General features: G+C 52.2%; 1 protein-coding gene across 2 annotated transcripts in view; it reads left to right on the top strand.

Moving 5' to 3' along the window:
- cnga1b (cyclic nucleotide gated channel subunit alpha 1b) overlaps positions 1-18,568 on the top strand; it is a 99,124-nt gene that overhangs the window by 63,019 nt on the left and 17,537 nt on the right. For both annotated transcript variants that reach the window (XM_038791244.1, XM_038791245.1), the window contains exon 7: positions 14,590-14,696. In XM_038791244.1, the coding sequence (XP_038647172.1) occupies positions 14,590-14,696 (107 nt within the window). The remainder of the gene's footprint in view (positions 1-14,589; positions 14,697-18,568) is intronic.

An 18,568-nucleotide genomic window follows, 5' to 3' on the forward strand; every position in this document is an offset into this window, starting at 1 on the left:
TAGATCATGGCTGATCTTTTGTGGACTCAGCTCCACTTTCCGGCCCGAACACCATAACCCTTAATCCCTTTATTCTTCAAAAAACTATCTATCTTTACCTTAAAAACATGTAATGAAGGAGCCTCAACTGCTTCACTGGGCAAGGAATTCCATAGATTCACAACCCTTTGGGTGAAGAAGTTCCTCCTAAACTCAGTCCTAAATCTACTTCCCCTTATTTTGAGGCTATGCCCCCTGGTTCTGCTGTCACCCGCCAGTAGAAACAACCTGCCCGCATCTATCCTATCTATTCCCTTCATAATTTTAAATGTTTCTATAAGATCCCCCTTATAAGATTCGGTCCATTGTTCGTTGGAACACCGAAACCCCGTTAGTGACGCCGAAGCGAACCCGGAGGAAATGGAAGAGGCGGCCATCGGCCTCGAACGCCGTGTAGTGGCGGTGCTCCGGGTGGATTGGGAGCTGGTGGTATGCAGACTTCAGATCCACCGTGTAAAATACCCGATATTGGCCGATCTGGTTTGCCATGTCTGCAATTCTGGGGAGGGGATACGCGTCTAGGAGGGTAAAGCGATTGATGATCTGGCTATAATCGACGACCATGCGGAATTTTTCCCCGGTCTTGACGACCACCACCAGAGCTCTCCAGGGACTGTTGCTGGCCTCTATGATCCCCTCACTGAGCAGCCTTCGGACCTCCATTCTGATAAATACCCTATCCTGCAGGCTGTACCGCCTGCTGCGGGTGGCTACCAGTTTGCAATCCGGGGTGAGGTTGGCGAAGAGAGGAGGGGGGGCGATGCGCAGCGTGGCGAGGCTGCAGATAGTAAGTGGGGGCAGGGGCCCGCCGAAGCTGAGGGTGAGACTCTTGAGGGTACATTGGAAATCCAAGCCTAAGAGGAGTGGCGCGCAGAGGTCGGGCAAGACATACAGTTTAAATTTGGAATAGCTAGCGCCTCGAATCGTTAGCGTTGCTGTAGTGCGGCCTTGGATTTGGATGGAATGGGAGCCCGAAGCGAGGCCGATAGTTTGGTTGACGGGATAAATAGGGAGGGAACAGCATCTTACCAGCTCTGGGTGTATGAAGCTCTCTGTGCTCCCGGAGTCGAAGAGGCACGACGTGTTGTACCCGTTGATCTGGACCTCCGTCATCGAATTTCTCAGATGCTTGGGGTGAGATTGGTCGAGGGTGACCGTGTTGAGTTGCGGGCCGTGTGGTGGATGCCCGGGGGAGTCGAATTCTTCCGATCGGGCGTCTTGTCGAGTAGATGCCGCTGCGTTCTGGTGAGCTTGATGCAGGAACATTGCACTGAGTTGCGGGCCATGTGGTGACTTCCCGGGGAGGTTGTACTCTTCCGATGAGCTGTTTGAGTCTGGGGATGCAGCTAGGGCCCGTGGATCGCAAATGGAGGGTGGTGATGGCGTCCAAGATGGCAGCCCCCATGAATCGCATGTGGCCGGCTGCATGGTGGAGGTTTGCCAAGGTGGCGGCCCCCATGGATCGCACGTGGCGGGAGGGGGCAGAGCCTGAGCGTAGGCCACAGTGTTTCGGACCCCGCGGGCCTGCTGGTGCTGGGGGCGATATTTTTGGACTGTTGGGGTGTTGAGGGCTGGGGCCCTTCTGCCGAGGCACACTCTAGCATAGTGGCCTTTCTTCCCGCAGCTGCTGCAGGTCGCGGATCGGGCTGAGCAGTGCTGCCGCGGGTGCTGGCTTTGTCCACAGAAGTGACAGGCTGGAGCAGTTGCATAACTGGTTTGGGGAGCTGAATAGTGGCAGGCTGGAGCAGTTGAATAACTGGTTTAGCGAGCTGAATAGTGGCAGGCTGGAGCAGTTGAATAACTGGTTTGTGGAGCTGAATAGTGGCAGGCTGGAGCAGTTGAATAACTGGTTTGGCGAGCTGAGTAGCTGGCTGGGGAAGCTGAGTAATTAGCTGGAGCAGCTGGATAGCTTGAGTAGTTGACTGGGACAGTAGGACCAGCTGTGGCAGCGCGATAGCTGGGGGGCCTTGCGGCACAGGCTTGGGGGGGTCCTCAGATCGGGGGCCCATGCGGGGTTAGCGGGGTCCGCGAGAAACGAGTTGAGGCTGCGGAAGGAAACTTCCATTGTGATAGCAGCCTCTACGGTAGTCTCTAAGTCCTGGGCCCCATTTTCTAATAGTCTCTGGCGTACATAACTAGATCGAAGGCCCGCTACAAAAACATCCCGCACAACAAGCTCCCATGTTCGGCCACGGTTACGGCCTGGTAATTGCAGTCATTTGAGAGATTGTTCAACTCGCGTGCAAATTCAGCTAAAGTTTCAGTAGACTGTTGTCGGCGAGTCGTGAACACATGGTGGGCAAAGACCTCGTTCATGGGCCTAATATACATTTTGTCCAAAATGCCAGCGCTGTGGTGTAGGAACCGGCTGGATTTAGTTGTGTAGAAATTCTGTGGCTTACCCTCGCATGCAGTAGGCTGAGCTTTTGTTCCTCCCTAATTTCAGCGGTGCTGATTTCGGCCACTTAGGCCTTAAAACATTTCAGCCAGTGGCAGAAGGTTTCTTTCGCCTCTGCATCCTGCGGATCGAGTTCTAGACGTCCTGGTTTTAGAGCGGATTCCATGCTTTACTTCTGCAGCTTCTTAAGTGTATTAAATTGATAGAACCGTCAATTCAGCGAACATGTGTAGTTGGATCTGAATAGAGGCTTTAATACACTTACAATAGAGCCAGCCTATTCGTTGTTGAACTTCAGGTGAACTGGCAGGCTGGCTCTAAGGCACTGATCTTTATACATCGGTCCCAGGGGGAGGAGTCCTGGGCGGAGCCAAGGGAGGAGCCCAGTACAAACTCTCGCGTACTCCCAGAGCGACTCCCCCTGATGGTCGGATAGTGCGACTGCACTTACAATGGGTAGATAACGAACATATATACATGGAGTGATATTGGCAACTATATATAGTGTGAATCACATTCACCACACCCAGCACCATAGCCTGCATGCTCTGAGGAATAACGATCCTGTCGAGTTTCAGAAGGATTCCCTCCACAACCGTCAGCTCATCTTTCAAGTTAAAGAATTGGGGACATTGTCCCTTCTGCCAGCCATGGGTAAGGTGCTGCATCACACACTGCAGTAGAGGATCCTTGGCCATTTCCTCACTAATTTGGACCACCCGTTCATCAGAGGCTGGGCGGTTGGTTGCACACAATTGCACTTGCGCTTCTATGTGGCAGATGAAGTCACCTTGTTCACACGGTGTGGTGATGGACCGGGATAGGGCATCTGCAATGATCAGCTCTTTGCCTGGCGTGTAGCCTAGTTCGAAGTCATAACGGCGAAGAAGAATTCACTGTAACCGAGCTGTCATGTCATTTAAATCTTTCTGGATTATGTTGTCTAGAGGCCTGTGGTCCGTTTCCACCGTGCATTTCAGCAGGCCGGAAACGTAATCATGAAACTTGACTATTCCTGTCAGGAGACCCAGACACTCCTTTTCGATCTGGGCATACCGTTGCTCAGAGGGTGTCATGGTCCTGGAGGCACATGCCACTGGAGTCATCTCGCTGGAGGAGCACCGCCCCAATGCCGACCTGGCTTGCATCAGTTGATATCTTGGTTTCCTTGGTTGGGTCGAAGAACGGTAGAACCGGGGCTGTGGTGAGCTTTGCCTTCATCTCACGCCATTCCGCTTCGTGTGTGGGCAGCCACTGGAATTCCATTGACTTCTTGACGAGATGGCGGAGGGCCGTGGTGTGGGATGCCATATTGGGAATGAATTTCCTGAGAAAGTTGACCATCCCGAGGAAGCGGAGGACCGCCTTCTTGTCCTCTGGGGTCTTCATGGCGTTGATCGCCAAGACCCTGTCAACATCTGGCCGCCACCCTGCTGCGAGATGTGGTCACCTAGAAAATTAATATCTGATTGACCAAATGAGCACTTGGCCCTGTTGAGCAGGAGACCATGTTCATGAATTTGCTGGAAGACCTGCTTGAGGTGAGCGATGTGTTCCTGGGGCGTTGTGGACCAGATAATCACGTCGTCCACGTATACTCGTACCCCCTCAATGCCCTCCATCATCTGCTCCATGATGCGGTGAAACACTTTGGAGGCAGATATGATGCCAAAAGGCATGCAGTTGTAGCAGTAGCGACCGAATGGGGTGTTGAACGTGCATAGCTTGTGACTAGACGCATCCAGCTGTATTTGCCAAAAGCCCCGGGAGGCGTCCAGCTTAGGGAAGAATTTGGCATGAGCCATCTCACTGGTCAACTCTTCACGTTTCAGGATCAAGTAATGCTCCCGCATGATGTTGCGGTTTAGATCCTTAGGATCAATGCAAATGTGGAGTTCCCTGATGGCTTCTTTATGCAGACCATGGAGCTGACCCAATCTATTGGCTCTGTGACCTTCGAGATGATGCCCTGGTCTTGGAGACCCTGTAATTGCTTTTTCAGACAATCCTTGAGGGGCGCCGGCACTCAGCGTGGTGCATGAATTACAGGGGTGGTGTTCGGCTTGAGCAGGATTTTATATTGGTATGGGAGCGTGCCCATTCCATTGAATACGCTGTGGTACTGCGTGATAATGTCATATATATCAGCTTGCAAATTTCCATCGGGCGAGGCTGTCGCCAGTGACGATGACATGGTGTGGACTCGCTGAACCAGGTTCAGGAGCTTGCAGGCGCGAACACCGAGCAGGCCTGTCAGGCCTGACGATTTCAAACCGTAATGTTGCCTTTATCTCCTTGTTGGATACCCCTAGTTGACACGAGCCACTGGTAGCTATGGCATTGCCATTGTAATCAAGGAGCTGGAAGGCCGGTGGAAGAATGCTTGGTCGGGCCTGGATGGTGTTGAGGTCGGATTGTGAGGTGAGGTTCACAGGCGCGCCAGTGTCCAGTTTAAATCGGATGCGAGCCTTATTAACTGTGAGGACAGCACACCACTCGCCGTCTGGATCCACACTGAGGATCGAGAGGCATTGCGCAGGTATGGTGGAGGCCAGCTCATATGTGGTTATGATGCCCACCCGATATGGAGACTTGAGGCAGTCAGCATCAGGGTCCGTTGGGCTGTCGGGATCAGAATCAGGCATGCCTTGCTGTATTGAGCGGACACTTCTGCAGCACAGCTGGGATCGCTGGCTGCTGAGCAGTGGAGCAGATCTGCAAAGGGCTGCGTAGTGGCCAAGCTTGCCACACTGGAGACATCGGCGTCCTTTTGCCGGACATTGCCGCTTTAAGTGGGCGGAGCCACAATTCGGACACGTCATGCTGCTGACGCCAGCGCGTTCCGTGCGCCATCGTGCATGCGCAGTGCGGTCGGTCGACGTATGCACCTGCGCAGTCGGTTTGTCGGTCTCGTTGTCCACTCAGTCGTGGCGCGCATGCGCAGGGATCCGGGAAAAGCGCGCAAATCGGCCACTCTCCTCGATGCTTAGGCCCTGCATCTGTGTGATGGCCTACACCCGTTCCGCCTCGTGAGGGGCCAGCTTTGCAGTTTCTGCCGCCCTGATGTGGGAGTAACGATTCTTGGCATGCTCATGGACAACGCACGTCTCAATAGCGACAGAGAGAGTCAACTGTTTGATTTTAAGGAGCTGCTCCCGCAGGGAGTCGGGACTGGACCCCGAAAATGATCTGATCCCGGATCATGGAATCAGCCGTTGAGTCATAGTTACATGACTGCGCTAGGATGCGGAGATGGGTCAAGAAAGAGTGAAAAGGTTCATCCATATCCTGAAGCCTCTGTTGGAAGATGTACCGTTCAAAGCTCTCATTCACCTCAATGTCGCAGTGGCTGTCGAACTTCAGCAGGACTGTTTTGAATTTTGTTTTGTCTTCGCTGTTGGCGAACGTAAGGGAGTTGTAGATATGGATGGCGTGATCCCCCGCAGTGGAGAGAAATAGCGCGATCTTCCTGGCATCCGATGCTGCCTCGAGGTCGGAGGCCTCAATGTACAAGAGGAACTTTGGCTTGAAGATTTTCCAGTTGGCGCCGAGGTTGCCGGAGATGCGGCGTTGCGGAGGAGGCTGGATGTTTGCCATTTCGCTGGATGGCTGCTTGCTGGTCAATGCTGATTCACTCGAGGTAGGTCCGTCAAGATCAGTATGACTCTGGTACCATGATGTACCATGAGTTGGCAGGTTGGTTCGATGTGGACTGCACTCGATGCAGGGAAGTTAGAAACAGACGTCTAACACTGGAGAAGATCTAACACTGTTTTATTCAACTATAGAACTGCGATACATATTCAGCTGTGGGTTGACACTATACTGATCTGACTGGTGACCTTGTAGTAGCCTGACCAGACTTACTGGCTACCGCATGGTGTTTGCACTTGCTAGCTCATGGACTCTGACTGTCTCAGTAGTTGGATCCCGAGAGAATGGGAAACCTAGTGCCCTCTGACTTTATAGTGGTAGTGTCCTGTCTGGTGATTGGCTGCTGTGTTTTATGCTTACTGGTCATCCTATGTGTCAATCACTGCCTGTCTGCATCTCATTATATACATGAGTGGACATTATGACACAGACCATAAGGGAAACATTGATTCTATGATAGGGGGGATTCTCCGCTGCCCAATGCCAGCAGCGAGATTCGCGATCGGGCGGAGAATGTTGTGTGGAACAATAAAACGGGATTGTTGCCCAGCACCAATTCTGATGCAATGCCCCAGTACCCGCTAGCAGTGACATTGAGCTTCGCGCAGCACCGGCGGCACCGGCATTTGCATGGATTTTCCTATGATTAACGGGTTGGACACCGGATTCTCCACCCCTCCACGATGCTCCACCCCTCTCAGGTTGGAGGCAACCAGGAGTGAATTGGTGCAAACATTTACAAGCGGGGCACGGGCGCCATGGCTGTTGAGGGTGAGCAAGAAGGTAAGAAAATCCTTAAAACTTGTTGGCCTTCGTGGGGGAGTGTCTGCCTGGACCACAGGGAATGGCAGGGAACAACTTGGTACAAGTCCATCCATTTGGGGTACCTCCTTGGGATCGGGGTGGCCTGGCTCACACCCCAGGTGCTGCAGTGTGTCATTGAAACCCACCCCTTTGCTGCAACTTACAGACTCCTGGCTGTTCACCTACAGACTGCTGACTGCTCATTGTATCCTGTATATGCTCAGAGAGCCTCTGGTCATCCAGACCAGCCCCTCAGAACTCTCAGACCCCATCAACGGGATGTGAATGGCCATGTTCAGTCGTTGACCCATCAGGTGTTGGCACTCCTCAGTGCACTCCTCAGAAGCACACCCCTACAGCAGAGAGAGCAAAACTCATGCCAAACAAAGGGCACATGCACCATTGCCGTTACAACTCTCCCTGGCACACAGCCCCTCACAGAGTAAAAGCCTCACCAGTGATACTATCAGATAGCCCACTCCTCAAGATCACAAGCTGTCTCCAAGCATTGCATGTCCCTACTATCAGCTATCCCGCCTCTGGACAAGAAATCTGACCAGCTCTCTGTCACAACCCGTGAGTCACACCCAGGCTCCATATCACACTACAGCTAAGCTCCCGGCAAACGCACACGACCCTCACTCACCCCCATCTGTAGGACCTGCCCACACACAAGCCTCTTACCAAGGAGGCGACTAGCAGCACAGGTTGACCATCTCCCCAAACAACCATTTGTCACCTTGCTGCTGGGATAACACATGGCCCACCAGTCAGGAAACCCACAGTCAATCCCAATGGGAGAGACAGGATAGGTGCCACCAAACCAGTTGCGGTAGCCACCGGTACCTCTTTTAACAGGGATGGGTGGTGAGGACAGAAGCTACCTACATCACACGCCAGGTGGCGGGCACTGATGAGGACAGGGGTTCAGTGCAGGTGACACCATACCAAAGTGGCTGGCATGGGGGGGTGGCAGTGACATACTGAGGGTGAGGCAGCAATACAATCCTGATCTTGCCACCATTTTCAGTGGTGATTTCATCTCCCCCCGCACTGCAGACACATGGATATTGGACTGCTGCCAGCTATCTACCTGTCCGGTGATATCGTTGTGGGAGCACAGAGGCTAGCGCGCCAAGGCCAGCCCAAGGTGGAACCTGCACAAAAGGAGCCTGCCCCAGCAGAGCAGGGGCCAGCTGGTGAGGCTCAAGTGCCAGCTGTCCAACAGGCCGAGGAGGATGTGCGAAGGAGGCACCGCATCAGGGAAGGTGTGCAGCGTATCTACGTACGCCACCGTCACCCTGGAACAGGCCCAACAAAATGCCCAGGCAGTGGGATTTGCCACCTTCGCCTGCATGCCCCAGGTACAAAGCGTGATCGATGGCACGCATGCTGTCCAACACGGATTCGACAGGAGGTGCCCTTCATCAATAGGAAGGACTTCCACGTACTGAATGTGCAGTTGTTGTGCGACCACAGCTTTACATCATGCACATCTTCACCCGATACCCTGGCAGTGCACACGATGCATACATCCTGGCACACTCAGATGTTCCCAGCGCATTTGCACCGCTCTCTAATGTGAGGACTTGGCTATTGGGCGACAAGGGTTACTCGCTGAGGTATTGGCTGATGATGCCTGTCTGGTGGAGAACCATGAAGACGATGCTTGTGCAGCAACCAGGAGATCATCGAACAGAGCATTGGCTTGCTCAAGATGTGTTTTCGATGCCTGGACCTCTGTGGTGGGGTGCTCCAATATAGCCCCGAGAGGGTCTCCAGCATTGTGGGGGCCTGTTGCATGCTTCATAACATCATGCAACACGGTGATGGAGAAGCAAAAATGGCACGGCTCATCTGACAGGAAGGATGAGGATGCTGTCCAGGAGGATCCGGGAATGGATCCGGAAATGACAGGGCTGCCGCACATGGGACAACCTCATCACAACCTCATCACCTCCCAATTTACCCACTCAGCTGCCCTGTTCCATCCCCCATCAACCCCCCCCCCCCCAACTTCATTTGCCCCTCCCCCTCCCTCCACACAGAATCCCCTTTCCCAAAACCTCTTACCCCTTCCTTCTCCCTCAGTCCTTCCACCCCTTCCCTCTCTCTCGGTCCTTCACTCCACCTTCCCCCCCAGCCTTCCACTCTCTCCCAATACCTCAGCTCCTCCTCCCCTTTCCAAAGGTCATACCAGCATCACCACAGGATGTGTGCCCTGGGTTGGCAGTTTCAGCGGGTCTTGTCCACAGGACGGGGGATGATGGTGGCTCGCTGTGAGATTAGCTCTGGTGCTCCTCATCGTTTGACAAACTCTGACGCCAACCTTTAGGATAACATCCCATTGTCAGGACGGGTGGTGCCTGCATATGTGCTGGCAAATCCTTCTCATGAACCCATGAGAAGGGGGGTGGGGTTGCAAGACACGGTGAACGGTTATGACTCACTCGCTGGGGATGCTGTCAAACGAGGCAGGCTCAAAATGCTGGCCACATGCCCTGCCACTTCTCAGTGAGGGCGTAACCATGTGGGACGCTCATATGTCAAGGAAACCCTGCCCCGGCCCAATGTCTACACTGCACCCACTTCCCACCCGGCAGATACAAAATAACCACTCCCACTCCATCTTTCACACCCGTCAGACAGAGTTTAGAGGCAGGTCGGACTGGTGTGCAAACATGTTTAATGGTGACGACGTATAATGTTGTGCCCTGTCCCCTAACTATCTTCTATGTACTGCATCCATGCTAACTTAAGTGTCATCTATCTTCCTTAACTTGCATGGCCTACCACTCCTTGTAAGTGTTTCCCCAGACAGCACATCAGAACTGGAGGCAGCCGTTGCATGGCGAGCCCTCTCCCCTGTGAAGCCCTTGGTGACCATCCTCTGAAGGGCCTGGACCTGGATAGGCTCGGCCGATTGTCAGGTGAACACAGGTGACGATGTGTCAGTCTGTTCTCTCCCCTGCGCATGGCAGTGTCAGGTGGGGGGATTCAGAAGGGCTGTGGTGTTCCAGCACCTCCCCTGTAACAGGCACTGACATGGGCACCTCCTCCGCCCTTGGCTTGCTGGGCCCGGGGTTACTCCATGAGGTAGAAGGGAGGCCGGAGTGAGCCCCAGAGGGGCTACTGTCACCTGACACTGCCAGTCCTGGAGTCCCACCCTCTTCTGAACCATGCTGTTGATGACCTCAGCCATGGTGCACTGAAACTGGGACATATTCCTCAGTGAGTGAGACATGTCCCTCACTACCTCGGCAATGTCGCGCTGTGATATGCTAAGGTCAGTCAGTGTTCAGCCAATGCTCATGATGTCCTCAGCCATGACCCTATGACCCTTTGTGACTGGGTCAAGCTCTAGGGCGTCACTGCAATGTCCATCTATTCCAGGACACCACCTGTGACTAGGTTCTCTTGTCCTGCATCTCAGCCATCAGCAGCACAGAGTGCCCCAAGCCTTGGAGGTCAGGACACTTGGCTCTAATGTCTTGCCTCAGGACTTCCACGGTGGACACAACCCTTTCAGTGTTGGCCTGGGTGCCATGCATTGTCGGCAACAGCTCCTGCACCTGAAGGCGGTTGGACTCCTCCAGCTTTACCTAACGATGGAAAATTGCTGACACTCCTCCTCCCCTGTACATTCTGGCTCTGCGTCTGCATAGGCACCAGTGATGCTATCATGCTTTTCAGAAGTACAACATCTGTCTGGATGACAGCTGTTTCCTGGGATTGGGCAGCTCTTCGACCATCCGCTATCTCAGGCATCCCTACCTCCTCCTGATGTGCTTCAGCATGTGTGACGTGCGCACCAGAAGTTGACCCAGGAGCCTGATCACTAATATTTTCCACAGAGGTGATGCTTTCTGCGATGGTGGATGGTACAGGTGAAGCAGTGTCAAAATGTTGGTGCCTCCCTCAAGAGGAGCTCTGGGGTCTGCTGGGGATCTAGCTGGGGGGCAGCGAACCCAGATGGCCCTGCCTTATCTGATGGATATTCTGCAAGATAAAAGACACGGGGTGAGGCCCTGGGAAGGACTGGTCTGTGAGAGAGAGATGACTCACTTGTTGTAGGGACATCAGCGTGGCATTAGGCTCTACTTGTTTGGCGCATAATTTCTGCCACTGCCCTCTCTTCAGCCTTGCCGACAAGTTGCAGGTCCCACTCCTCAGCTGGGGTGTGGGGTCGAATTTCTGCGGTGCCCCCTTCTTGCCTTCCAGCGCTTGCACATTTTATGGGCTGCCTTATCCTTGCGGACACAGTGAGATGCTGGGAGGTGAGTGTGTTCTTCTCCGCTTTACTTTACCCGGATGGCGTAGTGTTGATCAAAGAACAACAAGCTTAGTTGACAAACAAAACTACTTTATTTAACACTACTAACTGGATACGACACTTATCCCACAGAAACATACAGTTGATAAATAACACATAAACTACTCGCATCTACATCTAAACTCACTACCAGTTTAAACTACTACCTGCTCACTCTCACTATCTTCCTTCAATCTGTCTCTAGCTAACTCCTCACTACTTCTGCTACCACCTTCTCTGTCATCTGCCCCACCAGGCTGAGCGTCATCCCTTATATACTTAGCGGACTAGCTCCCTCTAGTGGCTGTCTTTATACATTTTGATGGTGCATGATGTGGCGATGCCAGTGTTGGATTGGGGTGGGCACAGTATGAAGTTTTACAATGCCAATGCTAAAGTCCAACAGGTTTATATGGAATCACTAGCTTTCAGAGTGCAGCTCCTTCGTCAGGTGAGCGGAATGTGGGAACGCCCGCGGTAAACTCCTAATAAAGGGGCCTCACGGTAGCATGGTGGTTAGCATCAATGCTTCACAGCTCCAGGGTCCCAGGTTCGATTCCCGGCTGGGTCACTGTCTGTGTGGAGTCTGCACGTCCTCCCCGTGTGTGCGTGGGTTTCCTCCGGGTGCTCCGGTTTCCTCCCACAGTCCAAAGATGTGCGGGTTAGGTGGATTGGCCATGCTAAATTGCCCGTAGTGTAAGATTAATGGGGGGATTGTTGGGTTACGGGTATGTGGATTTAAGTGGGGTGATCATTGCTCGGCACAACATCGAGGGCCGAAGGGCCTGTTCTGTGCTGTACTGTTCTATGTTCTATGTTCTAAAGCCCGAGACTTAGAGGGCATGATCTACCCGAAAGGGAACAGAGATCCATAGCGCACACAATTAGCTGGGTATTTCCCAGCACTGGGAGCATCAAGAAACACTACGCTATCGAACAGCCATTCGGGTAGATCAGACACCTCAGCGGGGAACGTGTAGCCTCGGCTGCACTTAGTCCTGTTTTCTGCACTGAGGAGCTCCACTCATCAGCACTCCTCAGTGCAGGGAAAGATCGGGACACCACGATTGTTTGACCCCCAAACCGCCCCCAAACCCCAACTCACCTATAAGGGGGTCCTTGTGCCCTCCCCGCACCCCTCCTCACAGCACCCCAGGCCCGATCCTTAATGTGTGAAAAATGCCAGCTTGGCATCCTGGCAGTGCCCCTGCCAGCTGGCAGTGCCACCTGGGCACCTTGCCAGTTCCAGACTGGCAATGCTAGGTGGCATCAGCAGTGCCAGGGTGCCACCCTGCCCAGAGAGCAAGCAACCAGGGACATCCGATCTCATGGGAGACCCCGATGAGTGCCATTCCATCTGGCCCCTGTTTGTGCTGAACAGCACTCTCCCAAGGTCTCCAAGGCGAGGGGATTAGATCGCAGACCTTGGTTAGATCTCAGGACCATATATTAGAGTGAGACTAGCTGACTCACTCTAATATGCTGATCAGCCAGAAAGTGATCCCACCCACAATGGGCGGGATTTGTATTGCAATGTCTCGAAAAATCAGGTTAGATCTCGCGAGGCGAGCCCGGAAGTGGAATGTCCTGGCATCTACTGGCCGCGCTGCTTCTCGGGCACAACACGGGCGATAGATATCGCTCAGATACATTACCGTTAGATCGTGCCTTAGGTCAATGGATTACTTTCTCAAGTGAGGATGATGCATTATATAAGAAAAAAATATCAAAAGTGGAATAAGTGAACAATATTGAAAAAATGTACAGAACTGTATCAACTACAGGTTACATTTTTCACAATTCCTTGCATGCAGAAAAACATTCATCACACTTTACAGAGCAGAGGGAAAAGGGAAATCTGAAAAGGCATTAAAGAACTGGGGGCTTAAAATGCAGTCAAAGGAGACACCTAGCTGCAGAGGGAGGAAGGCATTTAGAGACCTCTGAAGGACACAGCGTGATGATTGAGCAGAGGGAGGAAGGAATGAAGGGTGAGCTAACTTCAGGTGAGCCCTGGGTATATACAAGGAAATATAGCTGGAGGTGAGTATTGAAATTGATGTTAAAGGTCACACAGAGATTTGAAAAGGAGAGTGTGGGTCTTAAATAAAAATCACGATAACTAGTGGATTTTGACCACAAGAGAATTGATGTGATTTCAGAGCTTGGTGGGGGTGTAGACGTTTTGAAGGTGCAAGCACAGTGGCTGGCTAGCGGAACATTTGAGCAATCCAACCTCAAGGTGATAAAGGTATGGATTAGGAAGAGCTTTTAGAAATCTCACTGTGAAGAAAAATGAGTGACCTCGGAGTTACTTTATTACCGTGAACAATCAGACCAAATAGAAGGAGTAAGTGATCTACAAAATACATAACATATCACAATATAAAAAGGGAGGGGGGGGGGGCGTTGTACACGATTAAATTGCGTTGTACTTCTTGCAGCAAAGGAGATTGAGGGGAGATTTGATAGAAGGGCACAAGATTATGATAGGCTTAAGTAAGAAAATCTTTTCTCATTAACTAATGTTACAAGGGATAGGGGGCACAAATTTAAAATGTTGGGCAAGAGATGCAGGGACAACCTTTTTTACACAGTGAACCTACTGCCCACGAGGATAGAGGATGATGGAAATGATCAATTATTTCAAAAGGAAATTAGATGGGCACTTGAAGAAAATAAACTTGCAGGGCTACAGGGGTCGAGTGGCGGAGTAGGACTGACTAGTTTGCTCCATAAGGAGCTAGCATGGACGTGATGGGCCGAATGTCATCCTACTGCACTGTAAATGACTCGCTCTGATAGCATAGCTGGGATACAGTGCTATATAATCCTGCCTGTGCTAGGATTGCAAAGGGGACCTAGGAAGTTACTGTAATCTCAGAATGGACCCTCACAGCTGCAAGAAAATCATAGCTGATCCGTATCTAGACACGATGACGATTTGTTGAAACATCTTGTTGAAACAAGGGGCAGCAGGGTAGCATGGTGGTTAGCATAAATGCTTCACAGCTCCAGGGTCCCAGGTTCGATTCCCAGCTGGGTCACTGTCTGTGTGGAGTCTGTACGTCCTCCCCCTGTGTGCGTGGGTTTCCTCCGGGTGCTCCGGTTTCCTCCCACAGTCCAAAGATGTGCGGGTTAGGTGGATTGGCCATGCTAAATTGCCCGTAGTGTCCTAATTAAGGTTAAGGGCGGGGTTGTTGGGTTACGGGTATAGGGTGGATACGTGGGTTTGATTAGGGTGATCATGGCTCGGCATAACATTGAGGGCCGAAGGGCCTGTTCTGTGCTGTACTGTTCTATGTTCTATCTGAAATACCTTGGTAGAAAATGTCACTAAACATAATTGAATTGATTTTTTTTCATTTGCTTCCCCCTTTAGAGCATGTTTTGAGGAACTTCAGTTAGATTATTTGAGCACATGGTTCATCCTTGATTATGTATCAGATTTTATTTACATAATGGACATGTATTTAAGGACAAAAACAGGTGAGTGCACTTTTTGTCACTTTGCCCAAGGGGTTTTGGGGTTATTTTCCATCTGTATCCATTTTTATTTGTTCTGCTAGGCTGCAACAACGAATTGGCAGCCCAAAAACTTTAATGCTTTGCTAATTTTCCCATTCCCACTTCTTTCCTTCACCATTGCCATGTCTTGGCATGCTTGATCCAGGAACCTTCATGCTTCAGGCAATAGCCTCCTTCCACTAGGTTAATTGAGGTTGAGGTCCTATGACATACTCAGGAAGTACCAATAATATATGTTTAAGTGGATGCATCATACACACTCCATCCAGTGGTACCAGATATTGAGCAGCTCAACTAGAAGGGCTTGCTTTGAAAAAGGTGCGTTTTCTTTCATCCATTCTTTCGAGGCCCTAAGGAATATGAATGCTTCATTCATAAAGGTGAAGTTTTGAAAATGTATAGAGTTCACTATGGGAAAAGTTTCAATGAGCTTGATTCAACTGAATGGGAGCAATGATGTATAGCGAGCACATTTAGCCGCGTGTTTCCCGGTGCTCACACATGGCATATAACACGACACGCTTCACATATGGGGCCTCAGTGGAGAACGCCCGGTTGAGGACGCATATAGCCCCATTTTGTACACTGGGAGCTCTGCTCGCCGGAATTCCCCAGTGTAGCGAGAGATCGGGATGCCAATTTTAAATGGAGTCCCGATCTCCAAGGCCCCTGAAGCGATCCTTGACTCCCCCTCCACCCCCACCAAGCCTGAACACACTATGGAAAAGTCCCTGCTCCCCCCCCCCCCCCCCCCCCAACACACACCCGTAACAGCCAATTTTGGGGTATCGGACCAGCCAGAACTACATATGGGAAAGAGGACTGATGCCCTGGCTTTTGTTTCCGTAATCACATGTTGGAGAATCCTGCTTGGCTGGTGATCAGCAACACCACCCACAGCTGCAGACTGGCTGACAGACCTGTCAGAATTTCTCCAGCTGGTCGGACGAGGGCTTTCACAAAGCATGGGGGCCCATCATCAGCTTGTTTCAAGACTTGTTTGAGGCAAACAGCGACTAGGAAGAGAGGGGAGATGGGGGACAGCAGACAGGAATGCATGCAACGAGGCGGAGCAAAGGGGGAAGGAGGGACGATATAAGGAGAGAATCCAAGGGAGTCACAGAGAGAAACATGGGGAAAAAGGAAGGAAGGGAGGGGGCAGAAAGACCACTCCCTCGAACCCCAAGGACAACAAAAGCCGCAGAAGAGAGGAGTGGAACTCAGTAATATGACACCAAGTGAGCAAGAGGGGACTACCAACCGGGGGGAGGGGGGCAGGGAGGGGGCAAGGGTGGACGGGGAGAATGTATGTTAAAAAGTATGTAAATAAGAAACTGTACAACATGTAAATATAGATGCACTATTCGTTAAGTTGTTATTCTATAAAAACTGAACACTGGACACGGGACTAATTGTGGCCTTGGCCACGTGTTCCTCGCTGAGGCCACATATCTAGCCAGAGCCACGCTGGATAGCGTTGGGTTTCTAGCCGCTGTGAGCGCCGGAAAACACTTGGCTGAACACGCTCGCTATGGGACATGGGCGCGATGAGTGCTGTAGTGAGCGGGAATTGCAGTGAGTTTCCCACCACTTGACCCAACGAGGCCGGCAACACCATTCAATGTTTGATTTTTTTAAAAGAAATTTAGAGGAAGCAATCATTTTTTTCTTTTCCTATTAGGGGGCAATTTAGCATGACCAATCCACCAAACCTGAACATCTTTGGTTGTGGGGGTGAAACCCGCGCAGACATGGGGAGAATGTGCAAACTCCACACGGACAGCAACCCAGGGCAGGGATTCAAACCCAGGTCCTCAGCGCCGCAGTCCCAGTGCTAACCACTGCGCCGCATGCCGCCCTACTATTCAATATTAATTGGTCCACTTAACGAGGCTTCACGAGCTTCCCGCCCCGAATGCTGGCTCGCCAGCTAATTTGCCGGGACTGCGCTCGCCAGCCCCCGCTAACAACTTCGAGTAGCACTTAGGCTGCACTTGTTCAGGCAACCCCATCCAGCTCGCAACAATGGTGCCGAGGAGACCAGCCCCAAGATTTAGGGATGCTGACCTGGGGAGGCTCCTGGTCGTAGTGGAGGCCAGGAGGGATGTCTTGTTCCCCCGAGGGTCCCGGAGGGTGAGCCACAAGGCAGACAATGCTGCCTGGGACAAGGTAACCAGCCGGCTGCCTCCACCTCTGATGCGCATCTTGGGGACGCAACTAGATGTAATGGTACAGCTAGGAGGGTAAAGCACATTGAGGATCATTGAGGGCACCGGGAGTGGCGAGATGGGGTAGATAGAGGGTGAGGGGTGGGTGAAGGGTGAGGGGGTGGAAGGTGGGTGAAGATGCACCCATCGGGAGAGTGGGGGGAATATATTGAACAATAAATATCCTTGTAAACAACCTGTCACTTTCTTCCGCAATACATTGCCGCGTGCAGGTGATGGGTGTGAGCGAGCACTCAGCAGACAGGCAGGGGCCAGACTATGGCATAGATTGAGGAGCACCAGCGTCCAGCTCCTTGCGGGTTATCATCACCTCCCTGCCCTTGACAGTGACTGGCAGACAGGGCCGACACAGTCCCAGTGATGTGACACATACCCTGGGAGGGTGGGAAATAGGGGTGGCGGGTGGGTAAGAATTTGATGATGGACCTAGATGAATTGGCCAGTGTGAGGGCCTCCTTGTCACCAACCTTCAGCTGCATGGCCAGAGGCCTCGGCAACCGGTGGAGGTATGGGTAGTCCGGAGGCAGACAGGCAGGGAGAAGGGTTGCCCCCAGAATGAATCATAGAAACTACAGTGCAGAAGGAGGCCATTCAGCCCATCGAGTCTTGGAAAAAGCATCCTACCCAATGTCAACAACTCCACCCTATCCCCATAACCCAGTAACCCCACCTAACACTAAGGGCAATTTTGGACATCAAGGGCAATTTATCATGGCCACTCCACCTAACCTGCACATCTTTGGACTGTGGGAGGAAACCGGAGCACCCGGAGGAAACCCACGCACACACGGGGAGGATGTGCAGACTCCGCACAGACAGTGACCCAAGCCGGAAACGAACTTGGGACCCTGGAGCTGTGAAGCGATTGTGCTATCCACAATGCTACCGTGGGTAGACATGATCCAGGGATTGCTATGATGGTGCTGCTAGCGGTTGCTCCCACAGCACCCCTACACACTCCCATGGTGGCCCACCTCTGCGGAGAGTCACCCCTACACCCAGCCAAGGGTGCCCCACTGAGCACAGGGGCAGCAAGCTGAGTGCCCCCGGGCTCTTTGCCTGTGAGCAAAGATGGCTACTCACCTCCTCGGCTCCCCACAGAAGCTCTTCCGTCAGGTTCATGTTTTAAAAAGGAGTACTAATCGGCGCCAGTGTGAGCACTTGCTGGGGAGGCCATTGAATTACAGGAGGCCTTTGGATAAGAGGTGTCTCTCGTTAATTGTATGAAAATAGGGCTTAAGTGGTCATAATTGGTTTCTCGCCACGCTACAGTGAGATCCCAAATTCACCTATGGGAGCAGGGCGGTTACATTGCAGACTGTTTGGGGCCTGGCACGGTTCACATTTTTTGGCCTCTCCCATTATTTACCGGCCTCGTTACGCTGGAGCGCAAGTGTGGTAGTATGACTAGGGAGATTACGGTACCCTAGAACCAAGCTGCCATTGGTGCAGAAGACTCGCTGCCCATTGGCCCAGGCAAGTCATGTGCCTCTCTGCCAATTGGCTGAGGCTAGTCATGTGACTCCCCACCGATAGGCTGAGAGGTCGGTAGCCCCGCCTATGAGGCGGGTATAAGAACCCGTACTGGCTGGCAGTCGGCCTTTC

This window comes from Scyliorhinus canicula, chromosome 3 (genome assembly GCF_902713615.1).
Source record: "Scyliorhinus canicula chromosome 3, sScyCan1.1, whole genome shotgun sequence".
NCBI classification, from domain to species: Eukaryota; Metazoa; Chordata; class Chondrichthyes; order Carcharhiniformes; family Scyliorhinidae; genus Scyliorhinus; species Scyliorhinus canicula.